The sequence below is a fragment of the Manis javanica genome, chromosome 4, assembly GCF_040802235.1.
Source record: "Manis javanica isolate MJ-LG chromosome 4, MJ_LKY, whole genome shotgun sequence".
Taxonomy (NCBI): Eukaryota; Metazoa; Chordata; class Mammalia; order Pholidota; family Manidae; genus Manis; species Manis javanica.
Window position 1 is genome coordinate 42,703,412 of NC_133159.1, and position 23,694 is coordinate 42,727,105.

Sequence of the window (23,694 nt, forward strand, 5' to 3'; positions counted from 1 at the left end):
ATATTTTTCGAAAAAAAATCCATGTTTAAGTGGACTTGTGCAGTTTAAACCTTTTCTTCAAGGGTCAACTGTACTTCAATAACATCAAATATCCAGTGTTCAAATTTCCTTAATGATGTCAATTTTACATTCTTGAATCATGATCCAAATAGGGTCCAAACATTGTATTATGTGTCTCTTAAATCACCTTTAATCTATAGGTTCCCACTCCATCTCTATTTTACCTTTACAATTTATTAATTGAAGAAACCAGATCCCTCTGGAGTTCCCTCTGGATATTGCTGATTGGATTTCCACTGTACTTTTTAACATGTTTCTCTATTATTTCCTGTAAATTGGTAGTTATGTCTAGAGTTGATTAGATTTTTTGGGCAATACTTTAATAGGATGTTAGTGTTTGAAAAAGTAATTGAGAAGAATCCACATATTCAGATCTTTATAATAAAAATTGCATTTTGTTACATATTTATTAAAGACAATCATTTTCAGTTTATAAAAAAAATACTGCCCTGATATACACAAAAATTTCCTAATAATGGTAATTAAAAACAACTACTTCCACCCCCCTGTGTCCACACCAATATTCAATCTAGATTGGCTTAATCTTGAAGTGTAATCCAATAAGACTGAACACCAAACACTTCAGGTCCTGGACAAGATAATAAAATACTCGTAAGCCTTCTGGATCCCTATGATACAAGAGGAAAAATATGTTTAAAAAGCTGAGGAAAACTGAAAGAAAATAATATTTAATTACCCAGATTACTTACATACCAAGATATTCCTCATAAAGGTACTTACAGAATTAAAACTCTGAAAATAATCAAGCTTCCAAAAAGGAAAAAGCTACATGCTGTATATTAAAATAAAATATTATGAGGTCACTTAAAATGTTAAGGTTTTTTTAAAATAGGGAAATACTTACATTAAATGAAAAAAATAATAAAATAACAGATTGTTGACCTCGGTCATATTTTTTTGTGCCTTTAATAAACTAAATATTTTTTAATACAAGGAAAAAAGATAAATACTTCAGGATATTAAAGATCATCTAATAAATTTACTTCTACTTTCCTACATTTCCTGTATTTTCTACAATGAGCATGTATTATGTTTGGATTTAGGAAAACTTTTTTTAAAGTAGTAGTATTGAGCTGGACCAAGAGGCTGAAAATTACTGTGGCGTAACTGGCCAACAGCAGGGAGACTGTCCTAAGGAGGAGTTATGCCCAACGGGTACTAAAGGTGAGCCATTTTGAATCCCAAATCCTCAAAACACCAGAGCCAAAGAAGTCGCCAAATTCTAAGGACTCTTTGTAGCATATAGATTCATGTCAACTTTATAACTTACCCTCTTGACACGAATTTTTAAATTTATATTCTAAATAATTTAAAGTTTCACCGAAGTCAGGTATGTATTTAGTCTAACTGGCCAACACTGTGGAAGGTGTTAGACTCAGTGATGCTATAGTTTATCTCAAGCACTTCTTTTGTTGTATTTCCTTTTTCTAGCCAGATTCTTACCCACTTTGGCTTCTCCTATGGCATTACTCTGTGTGTATGTTTGTCATTGATAAACTCTTATTAGTAGTCACTGAATAAAACATTAAAAGCATTAAGAGCAAGCCCTAAAAAATATTTTGGAGTCTCTCTCTAAAGAAGGGGGCAAAGCTGATCCCTTCTGTCTTTCATTTGTACCAGATCTTATTGTCATAGTCCCAATTTGATTAACTGTTTCATATTAACCTGCTCCAAAACAGACACATCTGGATATGAGCATCATGAACACTTACTTGGATTGATTAACATCAATAAGAGAACCAATTTTTGATGTTGTGAAAGAAATGTGTTCATCTCCAATGACAATTTCAAGCTCCTAAAAACATTAAAAGAAAGTTAAGCTGAACTGGATTTTTCATCAACCACACAGAAGGATTCATCATAGGCCAACTCACATAAACTCTACTACAGATGGCTTCATAAGCCAGACAAGTTCACTCAGCACTAACCTGTACTGGGTACCAGAAACAAAGAGAAAGGATTAAATACTGGTTTAGCTCTTGAGTAACTCATACTAGTAGAGGCAATTGTGTTTGCCGGGCTCCACTATTTCTGGAATTTGGAAGAATTTACATAGTGCTTTGTATGAGTTTTCATTATTAATAATGAGGCGTTAACATGTGTAAGTTTGTTTTACAAATACAAGAATCTAACCTTTCTGGGTAACAGGAGACAACAAAGAATTCCATACCTTGTCACTTACTAGCTGTATGCCCTTGGGTCTCATAATTTCTAAATAGGGATACAAGTACTATAATATAAATCTTAAAAATATCTTGGGGGAAGGGTGGTTTGATATTGTGTACCACCTATTGTTTTTGGGGCTCAGAAAAGATCAGCAGAATCAAAGATCTCTACCATTGTGGAATTTACAATCTAGTGAGCCCGACTTCTTTCTTCTTTTTTTCTATTTCTTTTTGATTTATAGTCTTTCAATTATGAAAAGAACTAGAACAGAAAGTAAACCACGAGACCAATATTCTCAACCCCAGATTTGAAAATGTTAATTTTGTACAACTTGTGTCAGATTTTTTTTTAAAGAAATAAAACACTACAAAGTCTAGGTCCACCTCCCATTCCATTTTCCTTCCTGTATCCCCAGAAGTTGAGATATATTCTTTCCACTCGTGTTTTTTAATTTTTACATAATGATCATACTGTATCTCTTCTTTTTTTATTCAACATTGTATGTCAAATAGTTCATTAGTTTTAATGCTTTAGAATATTCCATTCATTCCCCTATTGAAGCAGACTTATGTTCCTAATTTTTGTTACTATAAATGATGTGGCAAGAATATTCTTCCATTTATCTTCCTGTATATATATGAAAATGTCTCTAGGAAAATTCCTAGAAGCTGGCTCTTATTAGTATTTTCAACTCTGCCAGATATTACCAAACTTCTCCCTGAAATGGGTGTCCCAGTATTATTCCCACCGGTATGTATGATACCCCTTTTCACAGCCTTTTTAAAACTTAGTGCCCTTTATTTTGGCCATTCTAATGGGTCTGAAATGGTATCTTATTACTATCCTAATTTTTGTTTTTCAATCAAACTGTTAATACTTTCACATATATTGGCCACTTGATTTTCCAGTTTCATAAACTGTCTATTCATAACCTTTACACATTCTGCCACTGGGTTATCTTTTTATTATTAATTTATAGTTCTTTATATATTCTTAACATAAACCCATTTCTATGTTTTGCCAGTATCTTCCTGTAGTGTGTGGCTTATCTTTCAGCTTTATTTTGATGTGTTTACCTAAATAGAGGTTTTAAATTTAGGGAAGTCTAATTTACCAATCTTTTCCCTTGAGTTTAAAAAACTTCTCTACCTAGGAATTATAAAAGATAGTTTACATTTTCTTCTATTTTCTACAATCTTGCTTTATTTCTATAAATGCTCTAACTTTAAAATATTCCATGAATATATTGCCAATAGTCCTGGTACAATTTGTTAAACAATTCATCCTTTTTTCCTTTTAATTTGAAAGTCTACTTCCACCATACATTGTTCCAAGTCCCATATATGCATGGGTTTGTTTCTGAGCTCTCTGTTCCACTGTTTCAGTGAGGCTGAACCACAGTACAAAGGACTTTACAAGAAATCCCCAAAATTGTCTTGGCTATTCTTACTCCTATGATCTTCCACGAATTCAATGCTATCAGGTTCTAGGAAAAATCCTGTTGTAATTTGATTTGAATTGGAATTAATTTATAAATTATTTTGATGAAAATCAATATAATGAGTCTTTCCATCCACAAAGATGATACACTTTTTTATGGCCTTTCTCTAAAGTCCTTTCTCCTAAGTTTTATCCATCTTGTTAAATTTACTCCCAAGTTCGTCATAGCTTTTGCTGCTATTATGAGTGGGATTTTGTTTCTATCTACACCACCTAATAGGTTGTTGCTAGTACATAGGAGTATATCCTGCCCACTTCACAGGACTGTTGTGATAGCTGAATGAGTTAATGGAGCTGAAAAATCTTATCAATGGTAAAGCAAAATACATATATATCATATTACTGAGATCCTGTGGACATAAATTAAGAAGTTAGCTTTCGTAAGTACTGAGGATAGGATTTTATTTTCACTTTTCCTTAACAGTTGGCCCAACAGGTTAACTAGGAATTAGCTTATATGGGTTTTCATATTAACTTAATAAATATAATTATTCTTGAGCTTTTACTATACACTGGTACTACTTTAGTCATTAGAAATATCGCAATGAAAAAAATAGGTAAAATCTTTGTACTGTAGGAGCCTGCATATACACTGTGGTCTATTGTACTGGAGGGGGAAAGGGATACATAAAGGAGTACAAACAAGACAATTTCAGCCAATGATAAAAGCTATGAAAAAAAAATCTTTATGTTTTTAGAAAAATGATGGGGACAGGCATTTTAGATTGGATGGACAAGCAAGATATCACTGAGGAAGTGACATTTGAAGACTGCAATAAAAAAGATGTCTTGGATAGAATATTCCAGGCAGTATGCAGCATATGCAAAGATCCTAACCTGAGAATAACTTAGATGTGTCTAAGGAACAGAAATAAGGCCAGTGTTGAGTCTTGAATATGGTGGAGACATTGTCAGAATGGTAGAAGATAAGGTAGGAGTTTGGATCTTATTTTAAATGCAGTGGGGAGACATTACAGAGTTTAAAATCAGTGGAATAGACCAAAGTTTGCATTTGAAAAGATTAGTCGGGCTTCAGGATAGAAAACGGGCTGTATAGAGCAAGAGGAGAAGCAAGGAAATAAAAAGTCTGGATTAGGAAGGAGCAGTTGACATGAAATCTTTCCTGTTTAGTCAAATATGACGGTGGCTTTAAAAATTTTTACAACAGTCTTCAGAATAAATATATAAAACATGGATTTAAAACATATACTTAGTTATTTGCATGATCTTCCTTCCATTTGATTATTGAAATAACTATGTTCTGTTTATCTTTGTATCCTCACAATGCTTGGTCCATATTAGTTACTCAGTGAGGTGGGCAGCAAAACTCTGAGGGGAGGAAGGGGACTGTTCCATGAAGAAATTCAGGGCTGGGCTCTAGGTTCAGCCCCATCACCTGTTCTCTGTTCCTCCCTGTGGGATTACTGCTTCCTCAGACCAAGGTGCTGGCAGTCTACTTTGTGTATGGCTCCATAACACACACACACAAACATACAAGTGGATTTGCTGTCACATGCACAGCAGTAAACCTCATCTCATTTGTAAGATGCCTACAGTAAAGGAGTGTTGCCAAACCACTCACCTGCCGGCCCACTCGGTCAGGAGGAGGCCACAAAGCATCATCTTCTTTGGTAATTTCACTGTCATCAATTATTCTCTTCAGTTCCTCCATCACACTTTTATGTACATATGCCTGAAAGCAAGTTAAAAAACAGAATTTAAGTTGTATCCCAAAGCATTGTTCTGAGTCAGATATTGATAAAAGACTGCTCCTGAAAACTTTTCCTGGCACCTTTGTAGGTGGGGAGACATTTAGGCTTGGCCTCAGCATGCTGAGGAAGAGGGCAGGGTCAGAAGTATCCAGTGATTACATCTCAACCCACCATCTACTTCTTTTTACTTCTTGGCACCTCCTGTTCACTCAGACCTTCTCTTTGCCTACATACCCAACTCATATCTAAACTCAAAACAAAAGATCTTTGAGTAATCCTGGTTTTTCTTAACTAGAGGACATGATTCTGAAGAGCGGAGACATGTCTTTTAAAATACATTTTGCATATTAGTCCATGTTAAAAAAGTGTGAGGATGCTGATGAGTGGGTAAGCATAAAACTGACTGCTAGTTAAATATAATAGTATAAAAACAATTTGACTGCTAAGACATTTTCAAATGAGACAAAGTAGTTAGAAGGCTAGAGTAACCTTGGTGAAGCCTTAATGGGGTGGTAGAAATCACACCAAAATGAAGCACATGGACTTGACAGAGGCAGGCATTAAGTTTGAATTCCTGTCTATCTCTTACCAGCTGGGGTGAATTTGAACAAACTCCATAATTAATATCTGGGCCTTCATTATCTTATCTGTAAAGGGCATATAATAACACCCATAACAAAGGGTTACAATCAGGGTTAAATAAGATTACGTATGTAAAATACCTAGTAACATGCCTGCCACCGAACATGCACTCAGTGATGTTAACTGCTTTCCCATGCTCCCTTTCCCCATTCAAATGCAAATTCTATTGAGGATGATCTGCCAGGGAATATATCAAATACTGAAGTATAACATTTAATTTTATACACACACACAGGAAATTTGGGATAGGTTTCACTATTTCTGTTTACACAGATGGAGAAATTGAGACTTAGCAGTTCAACCAGGGAATTTGCCCAAGGTCACATGGCTAGTAAGTAGCGGATTCAGGGTTCAAACCAAGATTTTCAAGACTTCAAATGATTATCAGTAATCAATTCAGCACTGTGAATGAAAATATAAACTAAAGGATTTGAGAAACACTTTAGAAGCTGTTTAGATACATGTCTATACCTTCCTATTCTTTATCTTTCAATGCTATTCCCAGAAAGAACAAAAACAAGACAGAAAGCTAAACTGTAGTGGCTGAAAGCTCTCAGAAGGCTCATTACCTCTTTTCTGATCATGACATCGTTTTTGTAATTGCTGTTGTTGGCATATCTCAATTTCCCTGTGGGAGGCAAAAAGCAAATTCAGTGTATAATAAAAACATGAATAAAGCATCATTAGTTTATCAAGACTAATCACTGTTGCTTAAAGTGTATCCTAACTTTCCCTTCAAAGTGTCTAAGATTAATTTTTTTTATACCTTTGGTGCTTCAATAGGAGTAGTCGTTTCAATTCTTCACTTTAGGCTATCAAATAGCCTCACAGCCAAAAATACAGCTGACATTGAATTACGGTTCTTGCAAAAGGCAGCTCAGGTGCGATAAAAGAACACAGGCAGACTCTTTTGTGACTGGCAAACCATATCTCTGCAGGTTAATGTCTTCAGCTGAAAACAGGGATAGTAATGGGTAACTTACCTGTGCACAAGCCTCCTGAAGCTCATATGAGTTGCAAAAGTATTTTGAAACTGTAAAATGCTGTTTACATAATGTGACCCTGCAACACTCTGATCTATTCCTAAAATGGAAAAGTTGTGGTTTTATTATTGAACATATTTGGTATAGAAAGCTCTTTTGTGTATATGTGCATCTGACAGGCTAATCTTGGTAAATGGTGGATATGAAGGAAAAGATAAAGGGAAATAAAGAAGATGATTTTTCTCATGTAGAATAGAAGGTCCAGATGTAAAAAGAGTCAAATTAATTGAGGCCTCACTGTACCATCTATGCCACAGGTCTCCATTCAGTTCATTCTCCACACAGCAGACAATGTGATGTAGTAGCAGATTTGTCTTATTAGGCTACTCTAATATGTGGGTACTGACAATGGCTTCCCACTGCCTCCATGATATAACCAACTTCCTCAACACGCCGCACTGCCAAGCTGAGTCCCTGTCTGCCTTTCCACCCCTCTCTCACACAGCTGCATTAAACTATTTGGTTTCTGCAGGAAACATCTCATGCACTTTTTTGGTTTTCGGCCTCTTTGCCTTTAATGCTGTCCAAAATGCCTTCTTGACTCTCATCTGCCTTATCAACTCAAATCCTCCAACCCTCCTCCCCAACTCATTTATGTAGGAAGCCTTCTCTGACCTTGAGGCTAGATTAGGTGCCTTTTTTTCTGCTCCCAGAATCCCTCTGTTTCTTTCTGTCACAGCACCCAATACACTGTCTTGTCACTGTTTACAGATCTATCTCCTCACAGTTGAAGCTTGTCAAATTCATCATTTAGTGGGAGTTTTCATCTTTGGTTCCTTTTTCTTCACTACAGTGCTCCCTCCCCAAATCCTACCAATCAGCAAAGTCCTATTGGTTCTGCCTCCAACACTATCTTCACCCTTCTCTCCTCTTTTATTATTACCCTATTCCCAATCAGCATCACTTCTGTCTTGACAATTGTAATCATCTCCTAATAAGTAGCCCGATTTTCCACTCTTGCCCATTCTGCACTCAATAATTAGAATACTTTTTCAAGAACAGATCACATCTCCTCTCTGCTTAAAACTTCCCAATGGCTTTCTGCTGCACTTAAAACCCAAACTCTTTATTCTGGCCTAGAAAGACCTACATAGTGTGACCCCTGCCTACTTACTTATCCGACATCATCTACTATTCTCCCCAGAGCTTACTTTTCAGCCACACTGGCCACGGGAAACACGTCTAGCTCATTCCTGCTCTATGGCCTTGACACTTGTTAGTCCCTGTCTACAACGCTTTTTCCTGAGCTTCACAAGGTTGGCTCCTTTTGTCCATCAGGGCTCAATTCAAATAACAACTCCTCAGAGAGCAATCCAATGGCCACCCTATCTAAAAGCAGCCCACCGGCAATGTTCGTCATTTTGTTTTATTTTCTGACTACTCATCACTATCTGGAATCTTTTTTGTTTATGATCTCTCTTTCAACACTAGAACACAAATTCCATGAAAGTGGAAACTTGCCTATCGTTCACTCCTGTATCCCAGACTGTGGAACAGAGCCTGGCGCAAAGTTGGCGCTCAATCAGTGTGTGCTGAATGAAGCATTCTGGCCAAAAATGTCACTAAACCACAGAACGTGCACATGGACAGAAAGGATCAGTGGGGCAGACACAAAAACGTTCCCTTCCAATCCGCGCCACACGGTGTCAGTCCTTTTCTAGTTCCTCGCACATCCAGGCCTCCCGGCCTCCCCACCGCCCGACCCCAGGCCCAGCCCTTGCTCCCGGGGGACGGGAGGCAGTTCTTACCGTCGGGTCGGAACTCAAACTCCAGAAACTCGTGGCCGAACTTGCCCTTGTGACCAACGTAGTAACGCAAATAAAAATCACTCTCCATGGTTCCTAACCAGGCAACCGAGAACAAATTCCAATAGCAAACCGTACCAAGGCTGCATGCGCGCGACACTGACGTTTACTGCGGCGCGCGGAAGCTACGTCAAGGTAACGCCGTAGCCCGGAGCGAAGTAGCCCCTGCCCTCCCCTGCCCGGAAGTGGGGGCCAGAGTGCCCCGCCCCCGGCGGAAACAAATCTCTTTCTGCCCGGGCGGGGGCCGTGCAGCACCGCCCTCTCAGCCCCAGGGAAGAAACCGGCGGAGGCTCGCTGCGCGGAGTTCGCCTGGGCTCGACCCCAAAAGCCGCCCGGGGGGGCTTAATTTGGGTTCCCGCAGGGGTTCTGGCAACCGCTTTTCAAGACCTCAGGCACAACACCCGAGTCTCGCCGTCCCTCCAGGCTCAACCTTTTAAAATCACCCGACTTGTGAGAGTCGGACAAAAAGCTCTCCTAGGTCTCAACAGTAAAACGGGGTTTTATGTTATGTTAAATGACCTGACTCCACAGAACACAGCGCACGATAGTGCATGTGTCCTAGGTTGGCTCCTCCTGAGCTTTGCTGTTTAAAGACCAATTCAAGAAAACCGTCTCAGCGACCCTTTCCCTGAAACCATCGTGGAGATGGCCATTTCCCTGGAACTAACTCGCCTGCACTGCTCCCTCATTTTATCTCTTTCCACCTTTTATTTTTTACCTTTTCCTTTCTACCTCACTGGTCTCTATTGTAGATGCTGTGAGTAGAGGTTGAATATCTGATCCTCCACTCGCCAGTCATCTATGCATTGCTTACCCAGCAGTGATTCTCAGCCCTGGTTGCCCAATACAATCACCTAGGAGGATCTAAAAAAAGCTGATGCCTCGACCGCACTCCAAACCAGTTAATCAAACTCTCGTGGTGAACCTTGCACCTGGGCATTGGTATTTTTTCTAAAGTTCCACAGGTGAGTCAGGGCTGAGGATTACTGCCTAAGAAGCTCTTGTCTTTTCACACCGAAGTGGTTGACCTCTGTGAAGGGATGCTGGCTGTGGAAAACGTTTCCTCCTCGAGTGGGCAAAGAGCAATCAAAGTTCTAATTATTGGGAGACTGCTTTAGCTCACCTAAGTTCCAGCCAGAGGGGGGACTGAAATTGGGGTCTAGAGATGGGTCCTGGAATGGCATCATTCTTGGAGCCTGGCAACTATTATTCTCTATTGAGGCCATTGGTCTCTGATTCTCACTCCCAGTCCTGCCATTACTTCTTTTCTCCCGAAACAAGCATTGGTAGTAGAGTATAGAGTACATGTGATGGGAGGGAAAAAAATCACTAGAGACTTGTTAAAATAATCCCTTGTGTGACAGGGATTGACTGTGATGGAAGACGAACTGATTGAATTTATGGACCTCAGGTTTATCTTTAAAATGAGCATGTTAATGTTATACGCCTGGCAGAACTGTTGTAAAGATAAGAAACAATGTCTTGGGAAACGTAAAATATTTTGTAAACTCTAAATTGCTATAAGACCGGTCTTGCCAATGGGCTTCAGCCCGGGCAAGTTCGCTATAGATTCAGTGTGACCAAAGAAATTGACCGCAAAACGCTCTTTCGGGTGAAAGGGTTTATTACCCTGCTTGTTCTCAGGCGGCAGATCCAGCACTAGTGTCTCTGCCTCTGCCCAGAGCAATGGGTCGAGCCCTTTATACAGTGCAATAATAACTCAGTGCCTAAAGGTGTGGAAGCGGTAGCCCAGCAATAGGCCAGTTACATCATCAGGTGGTTTAAGTTCAGTGAGGATCCTGGCCATAGGAACCCCAACTTCCCCACAAGACCATAAGGCATTTTTATTTTAAAAAAAAAATGGATACGGATGGTAACGAAATTGTATATAAAAAAAGAAGGGAACCACCAAATGTTAACACCTAATAAATATCAGCCCCTAGGCTGAGCCCATTTACAAGTGCTTGTTCTTTGAATCCTCACAACAATTTTGAGGTGATTGTATGTATATAGAGACATTGGGTAATTCAGGCGAGGTTATTTTCTAAGAGAGAAAGTAAAAAAATGTTAAGTGAATCTGGACATCTGCAGTGTGATGACAACACAAGCACTGAAAAACTTAAAAGACACCCAACTCAATCAGGCAGTAAAGTGATCCAGGTTTGGGGCAACATGCTACAGCTGAGAGCAGTCTGTGTATCAGATACACCTGAATTCAGCATAATTTACTGAGCATGTTATTTATGTCATGTGCTAGAAATATACTGGCAAGCAAGACAGACCTTTATAGAGCTTGGAGAGGAGGCAAGGAGTGTACAAGCAATTATAATGTAGGGATAATGAAGGTCACAAATAGGGAGAGCACAGAGTACTATGGAAGCACATGGGCTGGCTCCTAATCCAGTCTAGGGGTTTAGGAAAGTCTTTGCAAAGGAAATGTTCCAGACAGAGGGACCAGAACTGTAGTAAGAATGAAATTGGGAATTTAGTAATGAGGTTAGAGAAGGGGCAGAAGCCAAATCATGAGGGCTCTCACAAGCCATATTAAGAAGTTTGGACTAAAACTCAAGTGTATTCGATTTTAATGCAAGGGAAACAGATGAAAGGCTTAAAGCAGTGAAGTGGATGGGGGTGGTGACGATATGACCAGTTAGCATTCTCGAAAGATCCCCTGGCTGCAGTGTTGTAGACTGGATTGGAGATGTAAAGATGAGAAGTATGAAATCCAGATAAGTAGTTGCTAATAACAGTTAACATCACTAAGTAGTTATGATAGCGATAATCTAAGATGATGGTGACCTATATTGGGATAGTGGCAAAGGAGATATAAAAGTGGATGGATTTGAGATAGAATACCATAATTTAAGGAGTGAGCAAACAGATTAAGATGTGGTCAGAAAAGTAGGGGAAAACCGGGAGTATGGTGTTGATGCCGGGGTTCTTGTCTGCGGAGTCGATGAATGAACTTAGCAAACAGTCAAGGTAGGAGAGCCAGGGACGGGCTTTTATTTAGAGATACAGTGAGAGAATAGAGAGAGTCCATAGCGGTGTGCTGTCTAGGAGATTTACAGGCTGTTGAGAGACAAAGAGCTAGGGATGCAGATTCACCAAATAGTCTCTACATGTTTATCTTTGAAGAGACAGTAAGTTTCTTATCAGTTTTCCAGACTATTTTGCAGAGTTAACGCAAGAAATTTACTGCTTTGATTATGTCTCAGAATAGCAGTTTTTTGGTTTGGGAGTATATCAGTCAAGGCTGTTTGTCTTGCTCCCAATGTGGACTGAGTTATTGTGTTTGTTAAATAGAAAGTTAAGAATCTTAACTTCTTGGGTGTAAAAAAAGTCTTATCTTTAAGATGGAATCCTTCCTGCCCTTCACTATGTTGTTTACAGCTGGGCCTGCCTGCTATATTAATTGCCCAGGTTATATATTACTTGATTAGGGGCTGGAGGAGGAAAAGCAGCATTTGGGTAAAGTTAAAGATAAACTGGGCCTTTTAGCAGGCTAAAGTAAATTTTAGAATAGCCTCATTTAATTGAGACAAACAAGACATGGGATATGCTGAGATATTTTCTTATCTGGGGGATGTTCAAACATTCCAGGCTAAGTTACTCCTGGCTTTTAGTTTTAACTAATCTTCACTGAAGAATGCTTATATTCCTAGTTTGATGTTTTACTTTAGAGAATTAATGTGACTCTGTCTTTGCTTAATTGTTTAATACGGAGTTTTGGTAGGGGTCTTTTTCCAGAGGCCCTCACTGTACTCTGACTACATCCATGGTCCCTGTCTGTGTCTTGTAAACCAAAATAAGTACATTTCAAGAGAGGAGAGCCAACTGTATTAAATATTGCCTCTAGGTCAAGGAAGATAAAAACTGAAAGTATTTATAAGATTTATAATCAAGGAGGGTCTGGGTGACCTTGGTAAAAACCACCTCAGTAGCATGAGAGTGAGGAGCAGGGCAGAAGTATTGGGATACAAGTAGGCAAAATTTGTTGTGGAAGCATATAAGTATCTTCCCCTATGAGCTAGGTCTGAGTCTGAGAGAACAGACAAGGCTTTCCAGAGGAGCAGGCCCTAAGTGGACAGAGAATGCCACAGGTAGGTACATGAATGCTACATGTACTTCGGGGACACTAAACATAATTGCATGACTTTGAGCACTTCTTCACCCGTTTCCTCATCTATAAAGTGAAAATAATATTGATAGTATTTATCTCACAGGATTGTTGATGAAGACTAAGATAATTTATGGAGGGTACTGGGTACACATTAGGGACTTAATCAATGATTGTTCACTCCCCCCCTCATTAAAGCATCACAATAAAATACTTCCAGATTTTAAAAATGAATTTAATCTCTCTCTAGAAACAGTGCACTGATTTTACAAATGTCCACATTTGGTTTTTAATTCACCAAGATGATGTCAGTACAGCTAATGAGATGCAGCACACCACCCTTTGACTCTGGAAGAGAAAACAGCAAAGGGCATGGAGTAGAGAAGCTAAAGGAACTCAGAATGACAAGACAAAAAGAGCAGAAACGGTCAGTGAGACCCAACATTCTAACATGCCTGTTACATCAAATACAGTAATTTGAGGGTGTGGGGGGAGGACAAACAAGGAAAATTCACTTGGGCACAATGTGATGGAGTTTGCAAACCAGTATTTCACTCCGTTTGTATAGAACAAAATGCTATTTTAAAACACATAGTTTGTACAGATATTTGTTTTCTCTTGTAGCTTTGTAAAAAAGTATCAAAACCTTCATGTCTTTAAATATATATATTTATACACATATACAGGTGGCTTTTTAGAATTACTTTTTATAGCACAAAGTGTTTGTAAATGCAGAGGGTTTCTGCTGATTCTTGACTATGCACATGGTGCATAGTTTGAATGAATAGAGCTTCCTAATTTCTTCTATTAACTGAAAATTTGAAGCTGTAATTCCTCTACCTCTAAGTTCTCCATATTCTGAAAATCCCCAATACCCTAAAAATCCAGTGTGAGGACTCTGATACTCTTATCTTCATGCATTGATCAGAAGGGAAGTTATTTACTCTGAAACGTCTTATCTATATTCCATGAAATGATGCGTGTATGGCTGGCATTAGGGGGTGGGGGGCTCTGGTTCCTGTGCCCTCTCTCCATTCTCACCAGTGCTTGGCTGGGCAGTGCTTGGAAGTCCCCTCTGCAGACTTCATGTCCCAGTTTTCTTTCTCGTTGAGAAAATCTCAGAGGCTTTTGACAACAGGGAAGGGTTCTGTGAAAATCCCACTGCTCTTACATTAGTTTTCATTGACCATATCATAAGACTTTGACTCAAATACAGGAAAAGCAGTCACATTTCCCTTTGGTCACTGAAAGCTTGAGGCTGAAGACTGTTGTGTCTGCAAACACATCTGGAGGAATTTTCCGTGATACACTTGGTGCCATGTACACATAAATGACCAAGAAATGTTTGCTTAATTGAATCAGAAATGAAATAGTATTCTATAAAGTGCTTACATTGAACCTGTCTTTCCATCCAGTCTCATTCTTTTGCTAAGTCCCCTTTAAGCCTTTTGCTCATTAGAATGAATTAGATGCCGCATGTCTTAGCCCAGTGTCTCTTCTACCTGAAGCAGCCTGGACACCCCTACTTAGTATTTAGGACTTAGCTTAAGGTCACTTTTCCTATAATGCCTTTCTTGACTCCATTCCTCACTTCCTTTGGTAGAAATGAACTCTCTCTCCTTTGTGCCCTAACAGTACTCTGAAAAGAATTTATTCCTCTTTTTTTCCCATGTCTTCCTCTACTGCTCTTGCGAGCTCCTAGAGGACAGAAAACCTTTGCTTGACTTGCACATTTGCAGTGCCTGGCACTTAGCTGGTACTTAGCAAATGGTTTCAGTGAATGAATATATTGCAATCACAGAGAGAGAATTGGAGAGTGATTGTACTTACTGCCGCAAATTTAATTCCAATCCCATTCTGAGGTTATAGGTTACCTCAATCTGTTTTATAAATATGCATGCTATCACGAGTAAATAAATAAAATTTTAGTTTTCCCTGTTTCTGGAAGGCCATTTCTGCCAGTGGCTTCGTAATTCCACTGGAAAGAGACCATAAAATAGGTAGCAGGTCCAGTACAGTGTTCAGGCAGCCCACAGTAGTCTCCTGGAGAAGGAAAGGGAGGAAAAGGACCGGGACCAGTTTCACTTAAATTAAGAAAGAAACGTCTGTTAAATCTTCTGTCCTCCTGGCATCTCCAAGCTCCCTTCCAGCTTTGTAGTCCAATAACTCTACAGCTCATTATTGGCTGTAGACATATGATGGCACAGGGGCAAAAAGGCAAGAGAAATGCAACTACGCCTCAAAATGCCTCCAAGAATAGGGGAAGGATGGACCAGGCTCCTCAGATTTCATCTTTTTATTGCCATCCAACATGTGAGCATCACCCAATTTGGTTTTTGTAGGTTGCTACATAGCTGCTTCTTTCAAACTGCAGTTGTAGCGTGTTAAGGAAACATGGATGTCTCCAAGAATGGATGTCATTATCATTTTGAGATCTCAGGTTGAATCATCCTGATCCCCATTCATTATTTTTTTCTGCAAGGGCCAGGATCTGACTGAAAGCTTAGAAGCTATGAGTTAGTTACTTACTTCCCCAGGAAATTGTTTCTTTGGAGGCAGTTACAGAAAAACATTCTTTTATGATAAAGTGGTTTTATGTAAATTACAATGTTTTTCACTTTCATCATTTTCCTCCAGTCAAAAATAATTTTATTTTCGACTCCTGAAAAAACAGTAGTAAGTGATTAAACTCCATAGGAGTATGTCACCTGTATTTAAAATTCTGTTCAGTATTGGTCATTCTAAGTCAATGTACCCTCTCAATGTTTCAGGACTATCAACACATGCCTATCATGAGGAAATTGCTTGTTTATGCAAAGCATAGTGCCCAGGCTCCAGAACACAGTTCTTTTCTTAGAAGTTAGAAGACCATGAGTGATGTAGAAAAAGGTCCTAGGAACAGAGTGATAGAAATGCAGAGAAATGCAGAATGTCTGCCTGGAAATTCAAAGGGTATAAAGCTGGTGAGACACCCAAGCTTCACTGAGTGTGGGGCAGCCAAAGAGTAGCAAGGAGGAATTTGCTTAAATGTATCAACTTTCAGGTATGTTAAAGGTTAGATATAAGTCCTCTGCTTCTACTTAAGCCAAACACTTCATTGTCACATCTTGTCCCTGGTTGTCCAGTGGGAGTAAAGTGGCAGAACAGCAGAGTTAAATTAAGAAAAGACAACACCTTGGATCAGAGAGCCGTCAGGGACTTAATTCCTTCTGGGACTGTAGGATGATGTTTCCGATGGTAGATCCCCACAAAGAGAAAAGAACACTTCTCTCTGCCTCCCCCAAAGCTCAGGAAAGGCAAAGAAGATGTCCATAATGAAAAAAAAAAATCTATACATAAACCCACAGTTTTTCCTTTTATTTACAAAGCAGTAAACCAAATCCCTGTGTGAACATATATATCCAACATACTTTAATATTGTGTATGCCATTTCCCCCTCAAATGGGACCTTACATTTGGCCAGTTTTTCTGACTTAAGCCACAATTTAGTTTCATCTATATGGACACATGATGGTAACAAACCTATGTATTACTTTGAATGCTTTCCCCACCTAAAGGAAGTGGTAGAGAGTAAGGGGAAGGGAGAAATAGAGCTGTAACAAAACTTATTCTACCATCCTTATCCTCATCTATAGCATATCTCAGAGATTCACCGCCTGAGCCAGTCCCTGGAGTAAACTTGGGCTGTTCTAGAACCATCTCCACTTAGCTCTCTGTAAGTAAGAATGGCACCATCAGGGTGCTTCAGAGGAAACTTAATGAATTCAACCCAAGTGTCCTGAAGGAAAATGAAGTTACTCGAAATGATAAACTTTCAAACAAGGAGTAGCCGAGCTTCAGGCATGTTCTCACCTGAACTCACAAGAACTTCTGGCACTGTTTACAGCCTGTACACAGGCCTCAGCCACAGAAGAGAAAGCCCAGGTGGGAGTCACAGAAGCTGTGTGCCAACCAAAAGCCTTTTCCTGACCGATTGGGATCCTAGGAGTAGCCAGAGGTGGAAAAGATCTGCCTTTTCCACTACATGCTTGTAAAAACCATGGCATCTGTTTTTGGAGCCAAATTTCCAAAGGCTTTCTGAAAATTAGATACCCCTCTTGTGGACTGTTTTAAAATAAACTTATCTTTATGCATCTGAACAACGGCCATAGGTATACCTCTTCTCTACAGATTTTTCTCTCTTTCACATATACACACACACACATAAACATAAATGTACGGAGTCCGTGTGGTGGGCCAATCATACCAAAAATAAATACTCTCATGTTTCTAAATTATTTATAGAACTAATCTTATTTTTGAAATATGTTAATAAATAACCTAAATGAGGGAGGGAGTTGAAGTGTTTTTCTTTTTTTTACTTATGTTGATGGATAGCCACAAAGCATAATCATTTTATTTACAAAAAAAACCCCCAAACTCCAAAACCTAAAAAATCCCCCCAAAATCAAATATCCTCTGTAAATATAGTTTTAAAATGATGAGTAAGCTACTGTACTATCGGCCCTGTTTGGTTACGTACATCATGTTAGTCACTCAGCAGTAGCCATTCCATGAATTCCTCATGGATAGTGCAACCAGGTAAAAAGTGTATAAAACATTATACATATAAAAACTCTCACATCCTTTGGATGTTTGCAGTTCATCATAACTTTGTGGTTACCCCTCTGCAACATAAATTAAAAAAAAAATTACACACACACACGCACACACACACTCACACAGACCCATATCCAGAAACCCTTCCATCCAGAGAGTGTAGTGCATGGGACTGAACTCCATGAGGCACGAAGGGAGTGGTCCCATCCTCAAGGCAGTCCATCGTCTTCAAGGCTTAATGCCACTCGCTGGGGAGACAGAGCAAAGAAATGATCATTAGACCCGCAGGAGTTATTTATTGAATACCCACACGATACCAGACATTCTATTAATTTGCAGGCATTAGCTCACATAATCTTCCAACTATCCCCAAGAGACAGATTTGTCCTATTTCTTTTACAGAAGAGAAAAGTGAGACTCAATAAGCTTAAGCAACATTTATCCAGGATCACAGAGCAAGTGGGTGAACTAAAATTTGACCCCAGATCTGTGTGAAAACAGAGCTGTAGCTTTTTCCATCATTCTGTTCTGCCTCTCTCTAAAGGAGGGCTACAGAGAGCTAATGACTAGAAAGTCACTATAAAATCCCTTACAGGAGTTTTAGGTTTGCCCCACTTCACTGGGTTAGCTTTGGCAAATGTTTAATCCCAGGCCATTAGCTACTTGTCTCTAGCATGCCAGTCACAGTAGGAAGGTAATCTGCACCCCTCCCAACTGATAAAACAGAGTCAGAAGGCAACGCAGGCCAATTAAATTCACTCCCTCTTTCCTTCACCCCTACTTTTTAGTCATTAGATGCTTGACTTCCCTCTGCCACAAATGGCAGACCACTAGATGGCAAGCCCACTGACCCCTCACTTGGTCTATGCCCTCGGGGCCAGTGGACGTAAGTTTTTTTCTGTATTGTCCTGAAATCTACTTCTTTACCATCTGATGGCCCCTGATTCAGTATCTCAGAGAGTTCACATAGATAATCCTTGAAATTTCCAGACGGTGTTTGAGTTCCCTTCCCTTCCTTCTGAGTGGTTTCTTCTCTAAGCTACACATCTAGCCTTCCCTGGCTGGTTCTCATGCAGTCCTGTTTCCCACTCTTCCATTCCCTGGAGAGCCCTCCTCTGGACAGACCCCAGGGTCACAGTATCTTTCTCATAGCTATATGAATTTGGGCTAACCATTCACCTCTTTGAGCCTTGGTTTTATCATCTGTCAAATGGGAATAATAATAGGACCTACCTCATAGGGTTTTTGGGAAGTCAAATGAGAGTGTGGAGAGCTTAATACAGTATCTAACACACACAGGGTCCGGAGGATTCTAGATCAACCTAACCAGCATGAAATAGAACCAGATCAGCACTTTCTATCTCTGGACATTCTACATACAATAAAAAGTAAGTCCTCTGCCTTTCAGATCATCTGGGTTATTTGTGATTTTGCATGAAGGCCATGGCCTTGCTCCACTGGCACAGATATTCAAGACTGTCTTCTAGACCAGTTGCCCTCCCACTCTCTCCAAGCCAGACTAGGCCAAAGGCAGATCCCAGCAGTGGGTGGGGAGCTACCTGAGAAAGAGATGGGGAGAGAACAGGCTGTTGAGAAGATGAACTTCCGGAGTTTCAAGGCTATTTACCCTGTGATGCAAGTAGAAAGAGCATGTGCTTTTGTGTACATACAGGTTGGAATTTGAATCCTGGTTCTGCCACTTCCTGGCTGTGACCCTAGGCAAGTTACTCAATTTCTCTGAGTCTCAGTTTCCTCATTTGCAAAATGGGGCTAATGGTATCAACTTCATAAGATTATTGTGAAGACTAAATGAGAAAATGTATGTAAAACACCAAGTAGTGTCCGACACGTAGTAGGGCCTCACTAAGTGTCAATTTCCTCACTTTCCTACTTGATTTCTCTGCAGGAGCTTATTCCTCAGGCCTTAGAGTCATCAGGAATAGCTCCTCCTCAGTGGCTATTTCCCTCTCTGGAAACAATGCCACTTTACATGTATAGAGTGCTTTATAACTCACGAAGCACTCCCAAATGTGCTATTTTGCTTGAACTTTATACATTTAGGAGGCAGATAGAATGGGGGTTATTATTCCCATTTCATAAATAAAAGTGAGCAGAGAGAGTGACTAAGAGCACAGGGCTGTGGAAGAGTGAATCTGGGAGTCATCTTCTTACTGTGAGCTCCATGGTGCTTCCACTGCACCCTGCCTCATTTTTAAAACCTGGTTCAGTAACTGTGTGGATTGGCCGAGGTTAAGGATCCTCAAAGCCATGTGCTAACCCTCCTCACTTGCTCAACTCCATCTCCCATGCCTCCCCTTCATGAATAATTTGCTTACGCAGCAAGTCAGTCAGCCCTGCCCCATACTCACTCATTTCCCTCAGTCTGCAACGAACCCACCTTTCCTCTTTGCCCTGAAACACATCTTAAAATTTGTAGCCTTCCAGAACCAGAAAGCCTTCTAGGATTGGCTACACCTGCTTGGGTTCATGCCCTCACTCACCAGCCTCTCAGACTCAGAGGGGCACTGCCCTACCTTGCACTTGACGACAGGCAGCTCGGAAAGAGGGTTCTTCGGGAGCTGGTGCAGCTGTGACCTTGGTTCTCCCGGCAAGACAAAAAGCTCCTTGAGGGCAGGGGCTGGGTCTTCCAGTTCTCTGGTCTCCCCAAGACAGGGCTCTGCCCACAGTGGGTGATCAAAGCTGATGATTGCCTGACAGGGGGATGGACTGGATGACCTATGAGGTCACGGTCAGCCCCAACTCTGCTGCTATACAGCCGTGACATCTGCTTCAGCCACTTTGTGGTCCTTGCTCTCCCAACACGCCATTCCCTGTTGTGCCTGTCAGCCTTTGCACATGCTTCTTCCTGGGATGCCATTTTCCTCCTTCTCTACCTGGAAAACTGCTATTGATCTTTTAAGGACATGGTTCATCTGTCACCTCTGTGAGGCATTCTCTGCCTGATTTCCCAAATGGACCTAACAACTCCCTTGTTGATGTTTCCCTAGCATTTGTTCAACAAATATTTACTGGGAGGCAGCTATGCTGAGCTAGGCACCAGGGAAACAGATCAATCAGACAATCCTGCCCTCAAGGAGTTTATGGTCTAAGAGGGAGACCAATGAGTAAAGAGACAAGTTGACTAGGGTGTGACAGGCACCGTGATGGAGAGGCTGTGGGAGAACAAAGAAGCCAGGGAGAGCATCCCAGAACAGAGGGCCCCTGAGCTCCGCACTGGCATTCAGCACACAGGGAGAGGCTCTGACTCCCCAGACAGCTCCTCGGGAGCAAATACAGACCTTGCTTCTTTGAACCCTTGGTGTTGGTACTCAGCTGGTAACAAGTGCACAGTGTTTGCCGAAGTGAACTCATTTGAACTGAATGGCCACAATGACCCTTCCAGGCCAAAGTCCTGAAAACTTCCTCAACAGAAAGGCATATGGCCTTCTTTACTCCAGAAGAGCCACTGGGTACAAGGCGGTCCTGATACCTTCTACCCCAACCACGTGTCCCAGCATTTCTTTGTTCCCAGGGCCTAGAACAGTGCCTGGCGCATAGTGGGTCCTTGAGAAGTGTTTGGAGAAGGAAGGGAGGGAGGGAGGGAGGGAGGCAGGGAAGTAAGGAAGGAATTCTTACAGCAAGAAATACTTACTGCAGGATAGACATGGCCAATCTGAGCAGTCCTCCCTATGTGCAGTTCATCTTCATCCTCCTCTTCCGTGGTTTTCCTGTACACTGGGTTGTCGAAATTCATGCTTTTGGTGTTCTTCCGTTTCCAGTTCCTCCAGATCAGGTAGCCACTCATGCCCAGCAGGGCTACTACCGCTGGAGGGAGAGACACAGTACACTGGACCTCCAGCAGGCTCCGACCCGCTGCTCAGATGTCACTGCATTTTTTGCCACCTCTCCAGCTTTACTGCCCCTTGTTTCTCAGTCTGTTTCTGAGCCCTTCTCCCATATCTTCCTTCATTAGCTACACATCCTTCAAGACCCAGCTCAAATGTGAAGTCCTCCTCAACTTCTCAAGGTAGAGTCAGTCGCTCGCCCATGTTCTTTCCCAGGCCATGGTATTATGCTTTATATATGTGTACCTCCAACTAGACTGAGCTCCTGAGCGAGGGACTGGGTCTTCTTGACCTCACTGTGCCCAAAGCCTGGCACTGAGTAGCTTCTTAGTAACATGCACTGAATGAGTGAGCGGGTAAATTTTTCACCACACCTTTGCCCTAATGCTCTGCTTCCTTGGATCTTCTAAGAAAACCATTCTCTCCCCAAATTGGAGGGCAGAGGGTGAGGTAGGGTGTTTCTTTCCAAAGCTGGGGCCCTGTAAGAAGAGGAGTATCTCTAGAAGGGGACACAGCAGGGACACATGAGCTCTGAGTTAGAATAAATGACTGGGCAAAGGAGGAAATCCTCAAACAGAGCTGGGCAAAAATGGGGCAAGCAGCGTCGTGAGATACCAGGCGATCACTGTGAGCGCTCCAGTGGGAGCTGGACAACAGCTATCCAGGCTGCTGTAAAGGGGGTTTTGACTTGGTAAGGTTATAATAGATATGCGTTAAAGACAGGAACAAGGCAAGGATGCCTGTTATTACAGTTGCTATTTGCTGTTCCAGTGATGTAGCTATGCAGTAAGACCAGACAAAGAACTAAATGGTGCACATATGGGAAAGGGAGAAACCAATAGTTATTAAGAACAGATACTGTATGTTTAGAAAATCTTGGAAAAGCAGATGAAAAACTAAGAGAAATAACTTTTGTTCATCAAGAATCAACATAAAAAACCAATAGCTTTCTTATTAATTGGCAATAACCAATTGGAAAATGGAATGGAATAAGAACACATTCATAGTAAGTCCTCTACAATCTATAAAATTTTACTGAAGGACATAAAAGAAGGCTGAAATAAATAGGGAGATATGTCATGTTCCTTGGTGGGCAGCTTCAATATTGTTAAAAAAAATTCTCCCCACATCAATTTACATATCCACAGCATAAGATTCCATCATTATTGTTATAGAATTAACAAGATAATTCTAAAGTTAATCTAGAAGAGAAATTGAATAAAAATAGCTATGAAAATGTTGCAAGAATTCTAATGCCTTATTAGATGTTAAAACATCACAAAGTTGTGCTTCTAGAGCATGGGAATAGACAGACAATTGGTGGAGGAGAATGAACAACCTAGAAGCAGGCCAAAGTATGTATAGGTAGGTAGTTCATAAAAAGATGAAAATTCAAGTCAGCAGGAAAGGATGGACTATTCAGTAATGGTCTTGGGAAAACTAGATAGGCATGTAGGAAAAAAACAGATGAATCTCTATCTCAAACCATACTGTGAAATAAATTCCAAATGAATTAATATCTAAATACTAAAAAAATGTTTAAAGTAGTGGAAAAAAATATATAGGGAGACACTTTAATAATTTAGAATGAGGCAAATTTCCTGAAGCAAGACACAAAGCCCAGAAATCATAACACAAAAGGTTAACACATCTGGTACTTAAAATTTTTAAATTCTTGTATGGCAAAATATACCATAAACAAATTTAAAAATCAAAATGGCAGTGTGGGGGAAAATATCTGTAACCTGTATTACAAAAGTTTAACATGCGGTATATACATATTTCTACAAATAAATAAGGATAAGACAAAGAACCAACAGCAAAATAAGAAAGGCCTGTGCAATAGGCAATTCATTAAGGATGAAATGGAAATGGCCAATAAGCTTATAAAAAAAGCCTCTATCTCTCAGGGAAATATCAGGGAAAGACTATTAATTTTTTCCCCTGAGATGAGCAGAAATTAAAAATATTGGTTATATCAGGGTGGGTTACATCAAGAAAACAGCACATACATTGCCTTCAACAGAGCAGTGGATAGCAGGGAAGGGTTGATTTCTCTTTCATTCAACAATGCTCAGAGTGTCTTCTGCTCACTCCACCCAAAATAAGTTTGGACTAATCTCACTATGACCTTTACTGTTGAAGCCTTTCAAGGCCAAGGCAAATGCCATCCTCTCCAGA

General features: G+C 40.4%; 2 protein-coding genes across 13 annotated transcripts in view; both read right to left on the bottom strand.

Moving 5' to 3' along the window:
- Positions 1-448: 448 nt before the first annotated feature.
- On the bottom strand, positions 449-9,093 carry MAGOH (mago homolog, exon junction complex subunit). Of its 2 annotated transcripts, XM_017667655.3 has the most exons (6): positions 8,893-9,048; positions 6,868-7,053; positions 6,671-6,729; positions 5,330-5,440; positions 1,794-1,876; positions 449-689 (listed from the first exon to the last, which is right to left on the bottom strand). In XM_017667655.3, the coding sequence occupies exons 3-6, from the start codon at positions 6,683-6,685 to the stop codon at positions 590-592; spliced, it is 309 nt and encodes a 102-aa protein (XP_017523144.1). In that variant the 5' UTR covers positions 6,686-6,729; positions 6,868-7,053; positions 8,893-9,048; the 3' UTR covers positions 449-589. The 2 variants fall into 2 exon arrangements, with proteins under 2 accessions (XP_017523144.1, XP_017523143.1); XM_017667654.3 differs by lacking the exon at positions 6,868-7,053 and having other exon boundaries at positions 8,893-9,093.
- A 7,318-nt stretch (positions 9,094-16,411) lies between these two features.
- LRP8 (LDL receptor related protein 8) overlaps positions 16,412-23,694 on the bottom strand; it is a 75,249-nt gene continuing 67,966 nt past the window's right edge. For 7 of the 11 annotated variants that reach the window (XM_073233951.1, XM_073233952.1, XM_073233954.1 and 4 more), the window contains 3 exons: positions 21,321-21,493; positions 20,203-20,379; positions 16,412-17,916 (listed from right to left, as the gene is read on the bottom strand). In XM_073233951.1, the coding sequence (XP_073090052.1) occupies positions 17,878-17,916; positions 20,203-20,379; positions 21,321-21,493 (389 nt within the window). In that variant the 3' untranslated portion in view covers positions 16,412-17,877. The remainder of the gene's footprint in view (positions 17,917-20,202; positions 20,380-21,320; positions 21,494-23,694) is intronic. The other 4 variants (XM_073233955.1, XM_073233956.1, XM_073233961.1 and 1 more) reach the window with 1 other exon arrangement.

What these genes read in the sequence shown, in the direction of transcription:
- MAGOH (XM_017667654.3), bottom strand. Translation starts at nt 8,980, where the DNA reads ATGGAGAGTGATTTTTATTTGCGTTACTACGTTGGTCACAAGGGCAAG. An exon ending in GTTTGAGTTCCGACCCGACG is followed by an intron (nt 6,730 to 8,892) that starts GTAAGAACTGCC and finishes TGCCTCCCACAG; the next exon opens with GGAAATTGAGATATGCCAAC. An exon ending in ATGTCATGATCAGAAAAGAG is followed by an intron (nt 5,441 to 6,670) that starts GTAATGAGCCTT and finishes ACTTGCTTTCAG; the next exon opens with GCATATGTACATAAAAGTGT.